Consider the following 18,864-nt stretch of genomic DNA (forward strand, 5'->3'; position numbering starts at 1 on the left):
TCATTGACTAGTCTCTCAAAGCACTTCATGATGACGGAAGTGAGTGCTACGGGGCGGTAGTCATTTAGCTCAGTTACCTTAGCTTTCTTGGGAACAGGAACGATGGTGGCCCTCTTGAAGCATGTGGGAACAACAGACTGGGATAGGGATTGATTGAATATGTCCGTAAACACACCAGCCAGCTGGTCTGCGCATGCTCTGAGGGCGCGGCTGGGGATGCCGTCTGGGCCTGCAGCCTTGCGAGGGTTGACACGTTTAAATGTTTTCCTCACCTCGGCTGCAGTGAAGGAGAGTTCGCATGTTTTAGTTGCGGGCAGTGTCAGTGGCACTGTATTGTCTTCAAAGCGGGCAAAAAAGTTATTTCGTCTGCCTGGGAGCAAGACATCCTGGTCCGTGATGGGGCTGGTTTTCTTTTTGTAATCCGTGATTGACTGTAGACCCTGCCACATACCTCTTGTGTCTGAGCCATTGAATTGAGATTCTACTTTGTCTCTATACTGACGCTTAGCTTGTTTGATTGCCTTGCGGAGGGAATAGTTACACTGTTTGTATTCGGTCATGTTTCCGGTCACCTTGCCCTGATTAAAAGCAGTGGTTCGGGGTTTCAGTTTCACGCAAATGCTGCCATCAATCCACGGTTTCTGGTTTGGGAATGTTTTAATCGTTGCTATGGGAACGACATTTTCAACGCACGTTCTAATGAACTCGCTCACCGAATCAGCGTATTTGTCAATGTTGTTGTCTGACGCAATACGAAACATATCCCAGTCCACGTGATGGAAGCAGTCTTGGAGTGTGGAATCAGATTGGTCGGACCAGCGTTGAACAGACCTCAGCGCGGGAGCTTCTTGTTTTAGTTTCTGTCTGTAGGCAGGGATCACCAAAATGGAGTCGTGGTCAGTTTTTCCGAAAGGAGGGCGGGGCAGGGCCTTATATGCGTCGCGGAAGTTAGAATAACAGTGATCCAAGTTTTTTCCAGCCCTGGTTGCGCAATCGATATGCTGATAAAATTTAGGGAGTCTTGTTTTCAGATTAGCCTTGTTAAAATCCCCAGCTACTATGAATGCAGCCTCCGGATAAATGGATTCCAGTTTGCAAAGAGTCAAATAAAGTTTGTTCAGTACCATCGATGTGTCTGCTTGGGGGGGAATATATAAGGCTGTGATTATAATCGAAGAGAATTCCCTTGGTAGATAATGCGGTCGACATTTGATTGTGAGGAATTCTAAATCAGGTGAACAGAAGGACTTGAGTTCCTGTATGTTGTTATGATCACACCACGTCACGTTAACCATGAAGCATACGCCCACGCCCCTCTTCTTACCAGAAAGATGCTTGTTTCTGTCTGCGCGATGCGTGGAGAAACCAGTTGGCTGCACCGACTCCGATAGCGTCTCTCCAGTGAGCCATGTTTCCGTGAAGCAAAGAACGTTACAGTCTCTGATGTCCCTCTGGAATGCTACCCTTGCTCGGATTTCGTCAACCTTGTTGTCTAGAGACTGGACATTGGCGAGAAGAATGCTAGGGAGTGGTGCACGATGTGCCCGTCTCCGGAGTCTGACCAGAAGACCGCTCCGTTTCCCCCTTTTACGAAGTCGTTTTTTTGGGTCGCCGGCTGGGATCCATTCCGTTGTCCTGGGTGAAAGGCAGAACACAGGATCCCTTTCGCGAAAGTCATATTCTTGGTCGTACTGATGGTGAGTTGACGCTGCTCTTATGTTCAGTAGTTCTTCTCGACTGTATGTAATGAAACCTAAGATGACCTGGGGTACCAATGTAAGAAATAACACGTAAAAAAAACAAAAAACTGCATAGTTTCCTAGGAACTGGAAGCGAGGCGGCCATCTCTGTCGGCGCCGGAAGTCACTAGAGACAACCGTGTTGTTGTCATGGAAGAAGTTGACAGAGTTTTAAAATCCATGGAACTTCTAGTGGAAGCAGAGTATGATAAGGATATTAATACAATTCTGAAGTTTGAAAAGTTGCAATTGCAGCGGGAGTTGAAATGAGAACACAGTAGGTTGTTGTATAAAACACCTGTCTGCAGCTGACATCTTCAAACTAAGGACAACCATGGCAACTGTGACAGAGAGAGATCTGATGATTCTTATGGCCTTGCACATGGTCAGTGTGAACCAGAGGGGCTTGACACAACGGCCCAAGCAAGCTGTACAAACAAAACAGGACATCTTATTTAATGAAAGGGGTTCCAGTCTGCCGTGAAGCATTCATCCATGTATACAGGTAAGAGTCTAGCTACAGTAATATTATCACAGAAAGCCATTGCATTGCTAGTTATAGCCTAATGTTAGCTAGCTAACTAACATTGAACCTAGTTGGTTAGCTTTAGCTAGCTATGACAATCAGTTTGTATTACTAGTATTCTATGGCTTGGAATTATGGTTAATTGTTTAGCTAGCTACATATCTAAACATAAGGCTCTACTACGCCAGATGATAACATGACCCATCAAGTTAGCCAGGTGTGTCTGGGGGTGAATACGGCTATCTATTGTATAATAATGACAAAATATTTGTATCTGGAATATGTCTTCAGCATCAGTAGAACGTAGAATGTAGAATGTCTCCCATCAGAAAGATCTGTAGAACACAACTGACTCTCCTCCCCAGTCATACAAGGAGAATGGTCTAATGTCTCCCATCAGAAAGACCTGTAGAACACACCTGACTCTCCTCATACAAGGACAATGGTATAATGCCTCCCATCAGAAAGACCTGTAGAACACACCTGACTCTCCTCACCAGTCATACAAGGAGAATGGTCTAATGTCTCCCATCAGAAAGACCTGTAGAACACACCTGACTCTCCTCATACAAGGAGAATGGTATAATGCCACTAAATCAGAAAGACCTGTAGAACACACCTGACTCTCCTCCACCAGTCATACAAGGAGAATGGTCTAATGCCTCCCATCAGAAAGACCTGTAGAACACACCTGACTCTCCTCACCAGTCACACAAGGAGAATGGTATAATGCCTCCCATCAGAAAGACCTGTAGAACACACCTGACTCTCCTCATACAAGGAGAATGGTATAATGCCTCCCATCAGAAAGACCTGTAGAACACACCTGACTCTCCTCACCAGTCATACAAGGAGAATGGACTAATGCCTCCCATCAGAAAGACCTGTAGAACACACCTGTCTCTCCTCATACAAGGAGAATGGTCTAATGACTCCCATCAGAAAGACCTGTATAACACACCTGACTCTCCTCATACAAGGAGAATGGTCTAATGTCTCCATCAGAAAGACCTGTAGAACACACCTGACTCTCCTCATACAAGGAGAATGGTCTAATGTCTCCCATCAGAAAGACCTGTAGAACACACCTGTCTCTCCTCACCAGTCATACAAGGAGAATGGTCTAATGTCTCCCATCAGAAAGACCTGTAGAACACACCAGACTCTCCTCACCAGTCATACAAGGAGAATGGTCTAATGTCTCCCATCAGAAAGACCTGTAGAACACACCTGTCTCTCCTCACCAGTCATACAAGGAGAATGGTCTAATGTCTCCCATCAGAAAGACCTGTAGAACACACCTGTCTCTACTCACCAGTCATACAAGGAGAATGGACTAATGCCTCCCATCAGAAAGACCTGTAGAACATGCCTGACTCTCCTCACCAGTCATACAAGGAGAATGGACTAATGTCTCCATCAGAAAGAGAGCTGGCCCAAGCCCTGGTTACACCTGAAGCATGAGGACTTGCAGCGAGTGGTGAATTTCCTCAACAACTACACAGAGGATAATGCAAACACTTTGGTGGAAAGCTGCTGCCATTTAATGTGAAAAAAGCAACAGTGTGGCGTCTCCACATGCAATCGATGACAGCACTTAGTATGTAAAGCATAAATAACACGTGGTTATTATTTAATTGACCTCCAACATGATTGTCACTAATTTTATTGATCTCACATTATTTCTGTATTATTCTGTATTTTCCAGAGGTACGTGTAGTTGGGCTGTCTTCCTTCAGGAATCTGTGGAAAAAATTGCTGCCCCACATCTCAAGCACTAAGCCCAGGACAGACCTGTGCTGGCAGTGCCAGAGGAACAACTATCAGGTCTTCAGATCTGTCAGGAGCTGTTAAGTCAGCCAAACTGAAGAAACAAGAGCAGCTTATCCTGCTTGTTCAGAGTGAGCGGTCTGTCCACCAGAAGATGGTTGCTGACTGCTAGCCACCTGTCAAGACCTGCAGTTGTCTCTGGGGGCCTACTGTTGTCTCTGGGGCCCTACTGTTGTCTCTGGGGCCCTACAGTTGTCTCTGGGGGCCCTACTGTTGTCTCTGGGGCCCTACAGTTGTCTCTGGGGACCTACTGAACCAGCAAGCAAAGACATCAGGATGAATCACAGCTTTGATTTTGCTCAACATTTCCTCCTTTATACAGAGTGAACACTTTGTCTCAGATTTCTGGTGTTGTGAAGGACAGCACAGTGACAGGGGTCATATCCCACAGCCGGTTGGACTGGAGGATGGTACGGTGCTGGTGGAAAGCTAGGGCTGGCAACAACTCCTGACTCCATACTTCAGGCCGCTGCCACTGATCAAGCAGTAGCAGCACTTCAGGTGAATATCATTTTCATGCAGTGTATGAGGTTATTCTTGTTATCTGAACTTAGGAGGTCAATTGATGTTATGCAAGGGGCGGCAGGGTAGCCTGATGGTTAGAGTGTTGGACTAGTAACCGAAAGGTTGCAGTTCGAATCCCCGAGCTGACAAGGTACAAATCTGTCGTTCTGCCCCTGAACAGGCAGTTAAACCACTGTTCCTAGGCCGTCATTGAAAATAAGAATTTGTTCTTAACTGACTTGCCTAGTAAAATAAAAAAAATAAAAAAAAAGGTTGTAATGTTTTCTCAATGTATTTGTCTATTTTCCTGTTTTACAGTTTCGATGCTCTGGAGCCTTGTGTAGTCGCCAAGGAGCATTCGGACTCAGGTTTCAGCTGCTGCACAATGCTGATGTCCTTCCTCCCATAGATGGTCTGCCTGTACAAGCACCACCTGGACTGGACACAACTTGACAAACTGATCTTTTTGAAAAGATCAGGGAGTTTTGAGACAACTGCAGTTTACGACAGTCCATTTTGTAGCTCTGAGTCTCTACTTTTATGCAATTAAAAAATAATAATCTAATTTTGCTACATAAGACCGAATCAAGGCAGTGAGTCACATATATCTTTCTAAATTAAATCAACCTCTTCACCCTCGTTCATTTAAATTCAATTGTGTAGTTAGGTGCCCAATTATTGTCCATTTGTCATTTATTCAGTGGGGAGAAGCATTAGCGCCTAGCTGGGTACCAACGTCCTACAGCACATTGTCTAGGAGGATTAAGTTAGGAATAGGTGTGAAAACATTTATTTTTACTTTTCTGTTTGTGATTTCAAAATGATGACTAATGAGCAGTGTAAAATAAAGACATTTAGGAAAAGTCAGGGAAAGAGCAGAACAGTTTTTTTTGTTGCATTTTTTTATTTACAAAATCAAACGTCAGTGGCCATTGGCCTACGGCAGTTATAGCTTTTGCTCATTTGCATAGTTAATTATTTAATTCCAGCATTCATTTCAGGATAAAAAAAAATGTCTTTGTTTACTGCACTGTTTTATCATTTACATACTGTCACATTTCTTTTGTCTTAGTATGGCTGTGATTTAAAAAATGATGTAATGTAACAAATCAAACATTAAACCTTGTAAACCATTTATTTGGAAACAGGCATTTATTTGCCGTTGCCCAGCTATTGAAAGGGACGGGGCTATTTGAGACTCGTCATTTGATAGAAGTTATATTATATGTGTAGCATTTATCATGGATAGTCAAAAGGAAATGTCTGCAGTTTTCAGAAGGTGAATAGCTCAATTTAAGCAGGGAGTGTGTTATGTACTTCCAATCAAGGTGATTTGCAAATGTCACATTGAGCTTTTGCCAAAGCCTACCATTATAACGCTGAATGGCATGAAAATAACACACTAACATACAAACACACTTACCGACTTCTTTTGAGCTTGAGCAACTGTGGGGAGAAAGAAGACAGAAGTGAAAACATGCATTCCATCAGCTCATACAATACTACACCTAACCCCTCACATATACAATACTACATCTAACCCCTCACGTATACAATACTACATCTAACCCCTCACATATACAATACTACACCTAACCCCTCACATATACACGACTACACCTAACCCCTCACGTATACAATACTACACCTAACTCCTCACATATACAATACTACACCTAACCCTTCACATATACAATACTACACCTAACCCCTCACATATACAATACTACACCTAACCTCTCACATATACAATACTACACCTAACCCCTCACATATACACAACTACACCTAACCCCTCACATATACAATACTACACCTAACCCCTCACATATACAATACTACACCTAACCCCTCACGTATACAATACTACACCTAACCCCTCACATATACAATACTACATCTAACCCCTCACATATACACGACTACACCTAACCCCTCACGTATACAATACTACACCTAACCCCTCACATATACAATACTACACCTAACCCCTCACATATACAATACTACACCTAACCTCTCACATATACAATACTACACCTAACCCCTCACATATACAATACTACACCTAACCCCTCACATATACACGACTACACCTAACCCCTCACGTATACAATACTACACCTAACCCCTCACGTATACAATACTACACCTAACCCCTCACATATACAATACTACACCTAACCCTTCACATATACAATACTACACCTACCCCTCACATATACAATACTACACCTAACCCCTCACATATACAATACTACACCTAACCCTCATATATACAATACTACACCTAACCCCTCACATGTACAATACTACACCTAACCCTCACATATACAATACTACACCTAACCCCTCACATATACAATACTACACCTAACCCCTCACATATACAATACTACACCTAACCCCTCACATATACAATACTACACCTAACCCCTCATATATACAATACTACACCTAACCCCTCACGTATACAATACTACACCTAACCCTTCACATATACAATACTACACCTACCCCTCACATATACAATACTACACCTAACCCCTCACATATACAATACTACACCTAACCCCTCACATATACAATACTACACCTAACCCCTCACATATACAATACTACACCTAACCCCTCACATGTACAATACTACACCTAACCCCTCATATATACAATACTACACCTAACCCCTCACATATACAATACTACACCTAACCCCTCACATATACAATACTACACCTAACCCCTCATATATACAATACTACACCTAACCCCTCACATGTACAATACTACACCTAACCCCTCACATATACAATACTACACCTAACCCCTCACATATACAATACTACACCTACCCCTCACATATACAATACTACACCTAACCCCTCACATATACAATACTACACCTAACCCCTCATATATACAATACTACACCTAACCCCTCACATATACACGACTACACCTAACCCCTCACATGTACAATACTACACCTAACCCCTCACATATACAATACTACACCTAACCCTCACATATACAATACTACACCTAACCCTCACATATACAATACTACACCTAACCCCTCACATATACAATACTACACCTAACCCTCACATGTACAATACTACACCTAACCCCTCATATATACAATACTACACCTAACCCCTCACATATACAATACTACACCTAACCCTCACATATACAATACTACACCTAACCCTCATATATACAATACTACACCTAACCCCTCACATGTACAATACTACACCTAACCCCTCACATATACAATACTACACCTAACCCCTCACATATACAATACTACACCTACCCTCACATATACAATACTACACCTAACCCCTCACATATACAATACTACACCTAACCCCTCATATATACAATACTACACCTAACCCCTCACATATACAATACTACACCTAACCCCTCACATATACAATACTACACCTAACCCCTCACATATACAATACTACACCTAACCCTCACATGTACAATACTACACCTAACCCTCATATATACAATACTACACCTAACCCTCACATATACAATACTACACCTAACCCCTCACATATACAATACTACACCTAACCCCTCATATATACAATACTACACCTAACCCCTCACATGTACAATACTACACCTAACCCCTCACATATACAATACTACACCTAACCCCTCACATATACAATACTACACCTACCCCTCACATATACAATACTACACCTAACCCTCACATATACAATACTACACCTAACCCCTCATATATACAATACTACACCTAACCCCTCACATGTACAATACTACACCTAACCCTCACATATACAATACTACACCTAACCCCTCACATATACAATACTACACCTAACCCCTCACATATACAATACTACACCTAACCCCTCACATATACAATACTACACCTAACCCTCATATATACAATACTACACCTAACCCCTCACGTATACAATACTACACCTAACCCTTCACATATACAATACTACACCTACCCTCACATATACAATACTACACCTAACCCCTCACATATACAATACTACACCTAACCCTCACATATACAATACTACACCTAACCCCTCACATATACAATACTACACCTAACCCCTCACATATACAATACTACACCTAACCCTCACATGTACAATACTACACCTAACCCCTCATATATACAATACTACACCTAACCCCTCACATATACAATACTACACCTAACCCCTCACATATACAATACTACACCTAACCCCTCATATATACAATACTACACCTAACCCTCACATGTACAATACTACACCTAACCCCTCACATATACAATACTACACCTAACCCCTCACATATACAATACTACACCTAACCCCTCACATATACAATACTACACCTAACCCTCACATATACAATACTACACCTAACCCCTCACATATACAATACTACACCTAACCCCTCATATATACAATACTACACCTAACCCTCACATGTACAATACTACACCTAACCCTCACATATACAATACTACACCTAACCCCTCACATATACAATACTACACCTAACCCTCACATATACAATACTACACCTAAGCCCTCACATATACAATACTACACCTAACCCCTCATATATACAATACTACACCTAACCCCTCACATATACAATACTACACCTAACCCCTCACATATACAATACTACACCTACCCCTCACATATACAATACTACACCTAACCCCTCACATATACAATACTACACCTAACCCCTCATATATACAATACTACACCTAACCCCTCACATGTACAATACTACACCTAACCCCTCACATATACAATACTACACCTAACCCCTCACATATACAATACTACACCTAACCCCTCACATATACAATACTACACCTAACCCCTCACATATACAATACTACACCTAACCCCTCATATATACAATACTACACCTAACCCCTCACGTATACAATACTACACCTAACCCTTCACATATACAATACTACACCTACCCCTCACATATACAATACTACACCTAACCCCTCACATATACAATACTACACCTAACCCCTCACATATACAATACTACACCTAACCCCTCACATATACAATACTACACCTAACCCCTCACATATACAATACTACACCTAACCCCTCACATGTACAATACTACACCTAACCCCTCATATATACAATACTACACCTAACCCCTCACATATACAATACTACACCTAACCCTCACATATACAATACTACACCTAACCCTCATATACAATACTACACCTAACCCCTCACATGTACAATACTACACCTAACCCCTCAATACTACACCTAACCCTCACATATACAATACTACACCTAACCCTCACATATACAATACTACACCTAACCCCTCACATATACAATACTACACCTAACCCCTCACATATACAATACTACACCTAACCCCTCATATATACAATACTACACCTAACCCCTCACGTATACAATACTACACCTAACCCCTCATATATACAATACTACACCTAACCCCTCACATATACAATACTACACCTAACCCCTCACGTATACAATACTACACCTAACCCCTCACATATACAATACTACACCTACCCCTAACAGCCACAATAATACACCTAACCCCTCACATATACAATACTACACCTACCCCTAACAGCCACAATAATACACCTAACCCCTCACATATACAATACTACACCTAACCCCTCACATATACAATACTACACCTACCCCTAACAGCCACAATACTACACCTAACCCCTCACGTATACAATACTACACCTACCCCTAACAGCCACAATAATACACCTACCCCTAACAGCCACAATACTACCCCTACCCCACCTAACCCCTCACATGTACAATACTACACCTACCCCTAACAGCCACAATAATACACCTACCCCTATCAGCCACAATACTACACCTACCCCTAACAGCCACAATAATACACCTACCCCTATCAGCCACAATAATACACCTACCCCCTCACATATACAATACTACACCTAACCCCTCACATATACAATACTACACCTACCGCTCACATATACAATACTACATCTACCGCTCACATATACAATACTACACCTACCCCTCACATATACAATACTACATCTAACCCCTCACATATACAATACTACACCTAACCCCTCACATATACAATACTACACCTACCCTCACATATACAATACTACACCTAACCCTCACATATACAATAATACACCTAACCCTCACATATACAATACTACACCTAACCCTCACATATACAATACTACACCTAACCCTCACATGTACAATACTACACCTAACCCTCACATATACAATACTACACCTAACCCCTCACATATACAATACTACACCTAACCCCTCACATATACAATACTACACCTAACCCTCACCATATACAATACTACACCTAACCCCTCATATATACAATACTACACCTAACCCTCACGTATACAATACTACACCTAACCCCTCATATATACAATACTACACCTAACCCCTCACATATACAATACTACACCTAACCCCTCACGTATACAATACTACACCTAACCGCTCACATATACAATACTACACCTACCCCTAACAGCCACAATAATACACCTAACCCCTCACGTATACAATACTACACCTAACCCCTCACATATACAATACTACACCTACCCCTAACAGCCACAATAATACACCTAACCCTCACATATACAATACTACACCTACCCCTAACAGCCACAATAATACACCTAACCCTCACATATACAATACTACACCTAACCCTCACATATACAATACTACACCTACCCCTAACAGCCACAATACTACACCTAACCCCTCACGTATACAATACTACACCTACCCCTAACAGCCACAATAATACACCTACCCCTAACAGCCACAATACTACCCCTACCCCACCTAACCCCTCACATGTACAATACTACACCTACCCCTAACAGCCACAATAATACACCTACCCCTATCAGCCACAATACTACACCTACCCCTAACAGCCACAATAATACACCTACCCCTATCAGCCACAATAATACACCTACCCCCTCACATATACAATACTACACCTAACCCCTCACATATACAATACTACACCTACCGCTCACATATACAATACTACATCTACCGCTCACATATACAATACTACACCTACCCCTCACATATACAATACTACATCTAACCCCTCACATATACAATACTACACCTAACCCCTCACATATACAATACTACACCTACCCCTCACATATACAATACTACACCTAACCCCTCACATATACAATAATACACCTAACCCCTCACATATACAATACTACACCTAACCCCTCACATATACAATACTACACCTAACCCCTCACATATACAATACTACACTTACCCCTCACATATACACGACTACACCTAACCCCTCACATATACAATACTACACTTACCCCTCACATATACACGACTACACCTAACCCCTCACGTATACAATACTACACCTAACCCCTCACATATACAATACTACACCTAACCCCTCACATATACAATACTACACCTAACCCCTCACATATACAATAATACACCTACCCCTCACATATACAATACTACACCTAACCCCTCACATATACAATAATACACCTACCCCTATCAGCCACAATAATACACCTAACCCCTCACATATACAATACTACACCTAACCCCTCACATATACAATACTACACCTAACCCCTCACATATACAATAATACACCTACCCCTAACAGCCACAATACTACACCTAACCCCTCACATATACAATACTACACCTAACCCCTAACAGCCACAATACTACACCTAACCCCTCACATATACAATACTACACCTACCCCTATCAGCTACAATACTACACCTAACCCCTCACATATACAATACTACACCTACCCCTATCAGCTACAATACTACACCTAACCCCTCACATATACAATACTACACCTAACCCCTCACATATACAATACTACACCTAACCCTCACATATACAATACTACACCTAACCCTCACATATACAATACTACACCTAACCCCTCACATATACAATACTACACCTAACCCCTCACATATACAATACTACACCTAACCCTCACATATACAATACTACACCTAACCCCTACCTAACCCCTCAACCCCTACTACCCCTAACAGCCACAATACTACACCTAACCCCTCACATATACAATACTACACCTAACCCCTCACATATACAATAATACACCTACCCCTATCAGCCACAATAATACACCTAACCCCTCACATATACAATACTACACCTAACCCCTCACATATACAATACTACACCTACCCCTATCAGCCACAATACTACACCTACCCCTATCAGCCACAATACTACACCTAACCCCTCACATATACAATACTACACCTAACCCTTCACATATACAATACTACACCTACCCTCACATATACAATACTACACCTAACCCCTCACATATACAATACTACACCTAACCCCTCACATATACAATACTACACCTAACCCTCACATATACAATACTACACCTAACCCTCACATATACAATACTACACCTAACCCTCACATATACAATACTACACCTAACCCCTCACATATACAATACTACACCTAACCCCTCACATATACAATACTACACCTAACCCTCACATATACAATACTACACCTACCCCTATCAGCCACAATACTACACCTACCCCCTCACATATACAATACTACACCTAACCCCTCACATATACAATACTACACCTAACCCCTCACGTATACAATACTACACCTACCGCTCACATATACAATACTACACCTACCCCTATCAGCCACAATACTACACCTAACCCCTCACATATACAATACTACACCTAACCCCTACCTAACCCCTCAACCCCTACTACCCCTAACAGCCACAATACTACACCTAACCCCTACCTAACCCCTCAACCCCTACTACCCCTAACAGCCACAATACTACACCTAACCCTCACATATACAATACTACACCTAACCCCTACCTAACCCCTCAACCCCTACTACCCTAACAGCCACAATACTACACCTAACCCCTCACATATACAATACTACACCTAACCCCTACCCCACCTAACCCCTACCTAACCCTCAACCCCTACTACCCCTAACAGCCACAATACTACCCCTACCCCTCACATATACAATACTACACCTACCCCTATCAGCCACAATACTACACCTACCCCTAACAGCCACAATACTACACCTAACCCCTACCTAACCCCTCAAACCCTACTACCCCTACCCCACCTAACCATTAGAAACAATACTACACCTAACCCCTACCCCACCTAACCATTAGAAACAATACTACACCTAACCCCTACCCCACCTAACCATTAGAAACAATACTACACCTAACCCCTCATATATAAATATAATATATTAAATATACTGCCAGAAATAATTCAGCCACAATACTACACCTAACCCCTCATATATAAATATAATATATTAAATATACTGCCAGAAATAATACAGCCACAATACTACACCTAACCCCTCATATATAAATATAATATATTAAATATACTGCCAGAAATAATTCACGTTTTAATTCATAAAAGCAGAAGAAATACAATAATACACCCATCAATGAATTAAAACACTAAAACAAAATAAAACCTCACCAGTTGAAGGCGGGGTGTACTTTTTATTTGTGTCTTGAGAAACTGCTGCTTTACTGAAAGAAGAAAAGTGAGGAACTCATCTTAGTCATCGTAGTCCATTTTATTAAAGCAGCAGCAGCAGTAATTTTAGTAATACTGGTAGAAGTAATATTAATAATAATGGTAGTAGTAACAGTAGTAGTAGTATGAGTAATAGTAGTAATAATGGTAGTAGTGACAGTAGTAATAGTAGTAAAAATGGTAGTAGTAATATTAGTAATAATGGTAGTAGAAGTACGAGTAATAGTAGTAATACTAGTAGTAGTGATAGAAGTAATAGTAGAAAAAATGGTAGTGGTAATATTAGTAGTAATGGCAGTAGTAATAATGGTAATAGTAATAATGGTAGTAGCAATAGCAATAATTGTAGTAATACTAGTAGGAATAATGGTAGTAGTAACAGTACTAGTAGTAATAATGACAATATTAATAATGGTAATAGTAATAATGGTAGTAGCAATAGTAATAATGGTAGTAGTAACAGTAGTAGTAGTATGAGTAATAGTAGTAATAATAGTAGGAGTGATAGTAGTAAAAGTAGTAAAAATGGAAGTGGTAATATTAGTAGTAATGGTAGTAGTAACAATGGTAATAGTAATAATGGTAGTAGCAATAGTAATAATGGTAGTAGTAACAGTAGTAGTAGTATGAGTAATAGTAGTAATAATAGTAGTAGTGATAGTAGTAAAAGTAGTAAAAATGGAAGTGGTAATATTAGTAGTAATGGTAGTAGTAACAATGGTAATAGTAATAATGGTAGTAGCAATAGTAGTATTAGTATGAGTAATAGTAGTAATAAAAGTAGTAGTGATAGTAGTAATAGTAGTGAAAATGGTAGCGGTAAGGTTAGTAATAATGGTAGTAGTAACAGTAGTAGTAGTATGAGTAATAGTAGTAATAATGGTAGTAGTGACAGTAGTAATAGTAGTAAAAATGGTAGTAGTAATATTAGTAATAATGGTAGTAGAAGTACGAGTAATAGTAGTAATACTAGTAGTAGTGATAGTAGTAATAGTAGAAAAAATGGTAGTGGTAATATTAGTAGTAATGGCAGTAGTAATAATGGTAATAGTAATAATGGTAGTAGCAATAGCAATAATTGTAGTAATACTAGTAGGAATAATGGTAGTAGTAACAGTACTAGTAGTAATAATGACAATATTAATAATGGTAATAGTAATAATGGTAGTAGCAATAGTAATAATGGTAGTAGTAACAGTAGTAGTAGTAATAATGACAATATTAATAATGGTAATAGTAATAATGGTAGTAGCAATAGTAATAATGGTAGTAGTAACAGTACTAGTAGTAATAATGACAATATTAATAATGGTAATAGTAATAATGGAAATAGTAATGACGGTAATAGTAATAGTAATAATAGTAGCAATAACAGTATTAATAATAGTAATAGTAACACGGGTAATAGTAGTAATAGTAATAATGGTAGTAGTAATAACAGTAGTAATAATGGTAATAGTAATAACAGTAGTAATAATGGTAATAGTAATAACAGTAGTAATAATGGTAATAGTAATAACAGTAGTAATAATGGTAATAGTAATAACGGTAGTAGTGATAGTAATAATAGTAGCAATAACAGTAGTAATAATGGTAATAGTAATAATGTAGTAGTGATAGTAATAATGGTTGTAGTAGTAATAGTAATAATGGTAGTAGTAGTAATAGTAATAATGGTAGTAGTAGTAATAGTAATAATGGTAGTAGTAGTAATAGTAATAATGGTAGAAATAACAGTAATAATAATAACAATAGTAATAATGGTAGTAGCAATAGTAATAATGGTAGTAGCAATAGTAATAATGGTAGTAGCAATAGTAATAATGGTAGTAGCAATAGTAATAATAATAGCAATAGTAATAATGGTAGTAGCAATAGCAATACCGGTAGTGGTAACAGTAATAATGATAGTAGTAGTAATAATAATAATAATAATAATGGTAGTAATAACAGTAGTAATAATGGTAATAGTAATAATGTAGTAGTGATAGTAATAATGGCTGTAATAACAGTAGTAATAATGGTAGTAATAACAGTAATAATAATGGTAATAGTAATAATGGTAGTAGTGATAGTAATAATGGCTGTAATAACAGTAGTAATAATGTTAATAGCAATAATGGTAGTAGCGATAGTAATAATGGTAGAAGCAATTGCAATAATGGTAGTAGCAATAGTAATAATGGTAGTAATAATGGTAATAGTAATAATGGTAGTGGTGATAGTGATAGTAGTAATAGTAGTAGTAATAGTAGTAATGCTAGTAATAATAATGGCAATAGTAATAATGGTAATAGTAATAGTAATAATGGTAATAGTAATAATGGTAGTAGTAATAGTAGTAATAATGGTAAAAGTAATATTGGTAGTAGTAATTGTAACAATAGTAGTGGTAATAGTAGTAACCTTCTCCAACCTATCTCCTGATTCTGCCTCCTCAACCCTCCTCTCCTCCCTTTCTGCATCCTTTGACTCTCGGTCCTCCCCTCCCGCTCCGTGGCTCGACGACTCATTGCGAGCTCACAGAACAAGGCTCCGGGCAGCCGAGCGGAAATGGAGGAAAACTCGCCTCCCTGCGGACCTGGCATCCTTTCACTCCCTCCTCTCTACATTTTCCTCTTCTGTCTCTGCTGCTAAAGCCCCTTTCTTCCACTCTAAATTCCAAGCATCTGCCTCTAACCCTAGGAAGCTCTTTGCCACCTTCTCCTCCCTCCTGAATCCTCCTCCCCCTCCCCCCCCTCCTCCCTCTCTGCAGATGACTTCGTCAACCATTTTGAAAAGAAGGTCGACGACATCCGATCCTCGTTTGCTAAGTCAAACGACACCGCTGGTTCTGCTCACACTGCCCTACCCTGTGCTCTGACCTCTTTCTCCCCTCTCTCTCCAGATGAAATCTCGCGTCTTGTGACGGCCGGCCGCCCAACAACCTGCCCGCTTGACCCTATCCCCTCCTCTCTTCTCCAGACCATTTCCGGAGACCTTCTCCCTTACCTCACCTCGCTCATCAACTCATCTCTGACCGCTGGCTACGTCCCTTCCGTCTTCAAGAGAGCGAGAGTTGCACCCCTTCTGAAAAAACCTACACTCGATCCCTCCGATGTCAACAACTACAGACCAGTATCCCTTCTTTCTTTTCTCTCCAAAACTCTTGAACGTGTCGTCCTTGGCCAGCTCTCCCGCTATCTCTCTCAGAATGACCTTCTTGATCCAAATCAGTCAGGTTTCAAGACTAGTCATTCAACTGAGACTGCTCTTCTCTGTATCACGGAGGCGCTCCGCACTGCTAAAGCTAACTCTCTCTCCTCTGCTCTCATCCTTCTAGACCTATCGGCTGCCTTCGATACTGTGAACCATCAGATCCTCCTCTCCACCCTCTCCGAGTTGGGCATCTCCGGCGCGGCCCACGCTTGGATTGCGTCCTACCTGACAGGTCGCTCCTACCAGGTGGTGTGGCGAGAATCTGTCTCCTCACCACGCGCTCTCACCACTGGCGTCCCCCAGGGCTCTGTTCTAGGCCCTCTCCTATTCTCGCTATACACCAAGTCACTTGGCTCTGTCATAACCTCACATGGTCTCTCCTATCATTGCTATGCAGACGACACACAATTAATCTTCTCCTTTCCCCCTTCTGATGACCAGGTGGCGAATCGCATCTCTGCATGTCTGGCAGACATATCAGTGTGGATGACGGATCACCACCTCAAGCTGAACCTCGGCAAGACGGAGCTGCTCTTCCTCCCGGGGAAGGACTGCCCGTTCCATGATCTCGCCATCACGGTTGACAACTCCATTGTGTCCTCCTCCCAGAGCGCTAAGAACCTTGGCGTGATCCTGGACAACACCCTGTCGTTTTCAGCCAACATCAAGGCGGTGGCCCGTTCCTGTAGGTTCATGCTCTACAACATCCGCAGAGTACGACCCTGCCTCACACAGGAAGCGGCGCAGGTCCTAATCCAGGCACTTGTCATCTCCCGTCTGGATTACTGCAACTCGCTGTTGGCTGGGCTCCCTGCCTGTGCCATTAAACCCCTACAACTCATCCAGAACGCCGCAGCCCGTCTGGTGTTCAACCTTCCCAAGTTCTCTCACGTCACCCGCTCCTCCGCTCCCTCCACTGGCTTCCAGTTGAAGCTCGCATCCGCTACAAGACCATGGTGCTTGCCTACGGAGCTGTGAGGGAACGGCACCTCAGTACCTCCAGGCTCTGATCAGGCCCTACACCCAAACAAGGGCACTGCGTTCATCCACCTCTGGCCTGCTCGCCTCCCTACCACTGAGGAAGTTCAGTTCCCGCTCAGCCCAGTCAAAACTGTTCGCTGCTCTGGCCCCCCAATGGTGGAACAAACTCCCTCACGACGCCAGGACAGCGGAGTCAATCACCACCTTCCGGAGACACCTGAAACCCCACCTCTTTAAGGAATACCTAGGATAGGATAAAGTAATCCTTCCCACCCCCCCTTAAAAGATTTAGATGCACTATTGTAAAGTGGCAGTTCCACTGGATGTCA

General features: G+C 41.3%; 1 protein-coding gene across 1 annotated transcript in view; it reads right to left on the reverse strand.

The window, feature by feature from the left end:
• cacnb2b (calcium channel, voltage-dependent, beta 2b) overlaps window positions 1–18,864 on the reverse strand; it is a 144,272-nt gene that overhangs the window by 96,506 nt on the left and 28,902 nt on the right. Inside the window, exons 5-6 of the mRNA XM_065006020.1 lie at window positions 14,297–14,349; window positions 6,023–6,045 (exon numbers count right to left, since the gene is read on the reverse strand). Of these exons, the coding sequence (XP_064862092.1) occupies window positions 6,023–6,045; window positions 14,297–14,349 (76 nt within the window). The remainder of the gene's footprint in view (window positions 1–6,022; window positions 6,046–14,296; window positions 14,350–18,864) is intronic.

This window comes from Oncorhynchus nerka, linkage group LG20 (genome assembly GCF_034236695.1).
Source record: "Oncorhynchus nerka isolate Pitt River linkage group LG20, Oner_Uvic_2.0, whole genome shotgun sequence".
In the NCBI taxonomy this organism is placed as follows: Eukaryota; Metazoa; Chordata; class Actinopteri; order Salmoniformes; family Salmonidae; genus Oncorhynchus; species Oncorhynchus nerka.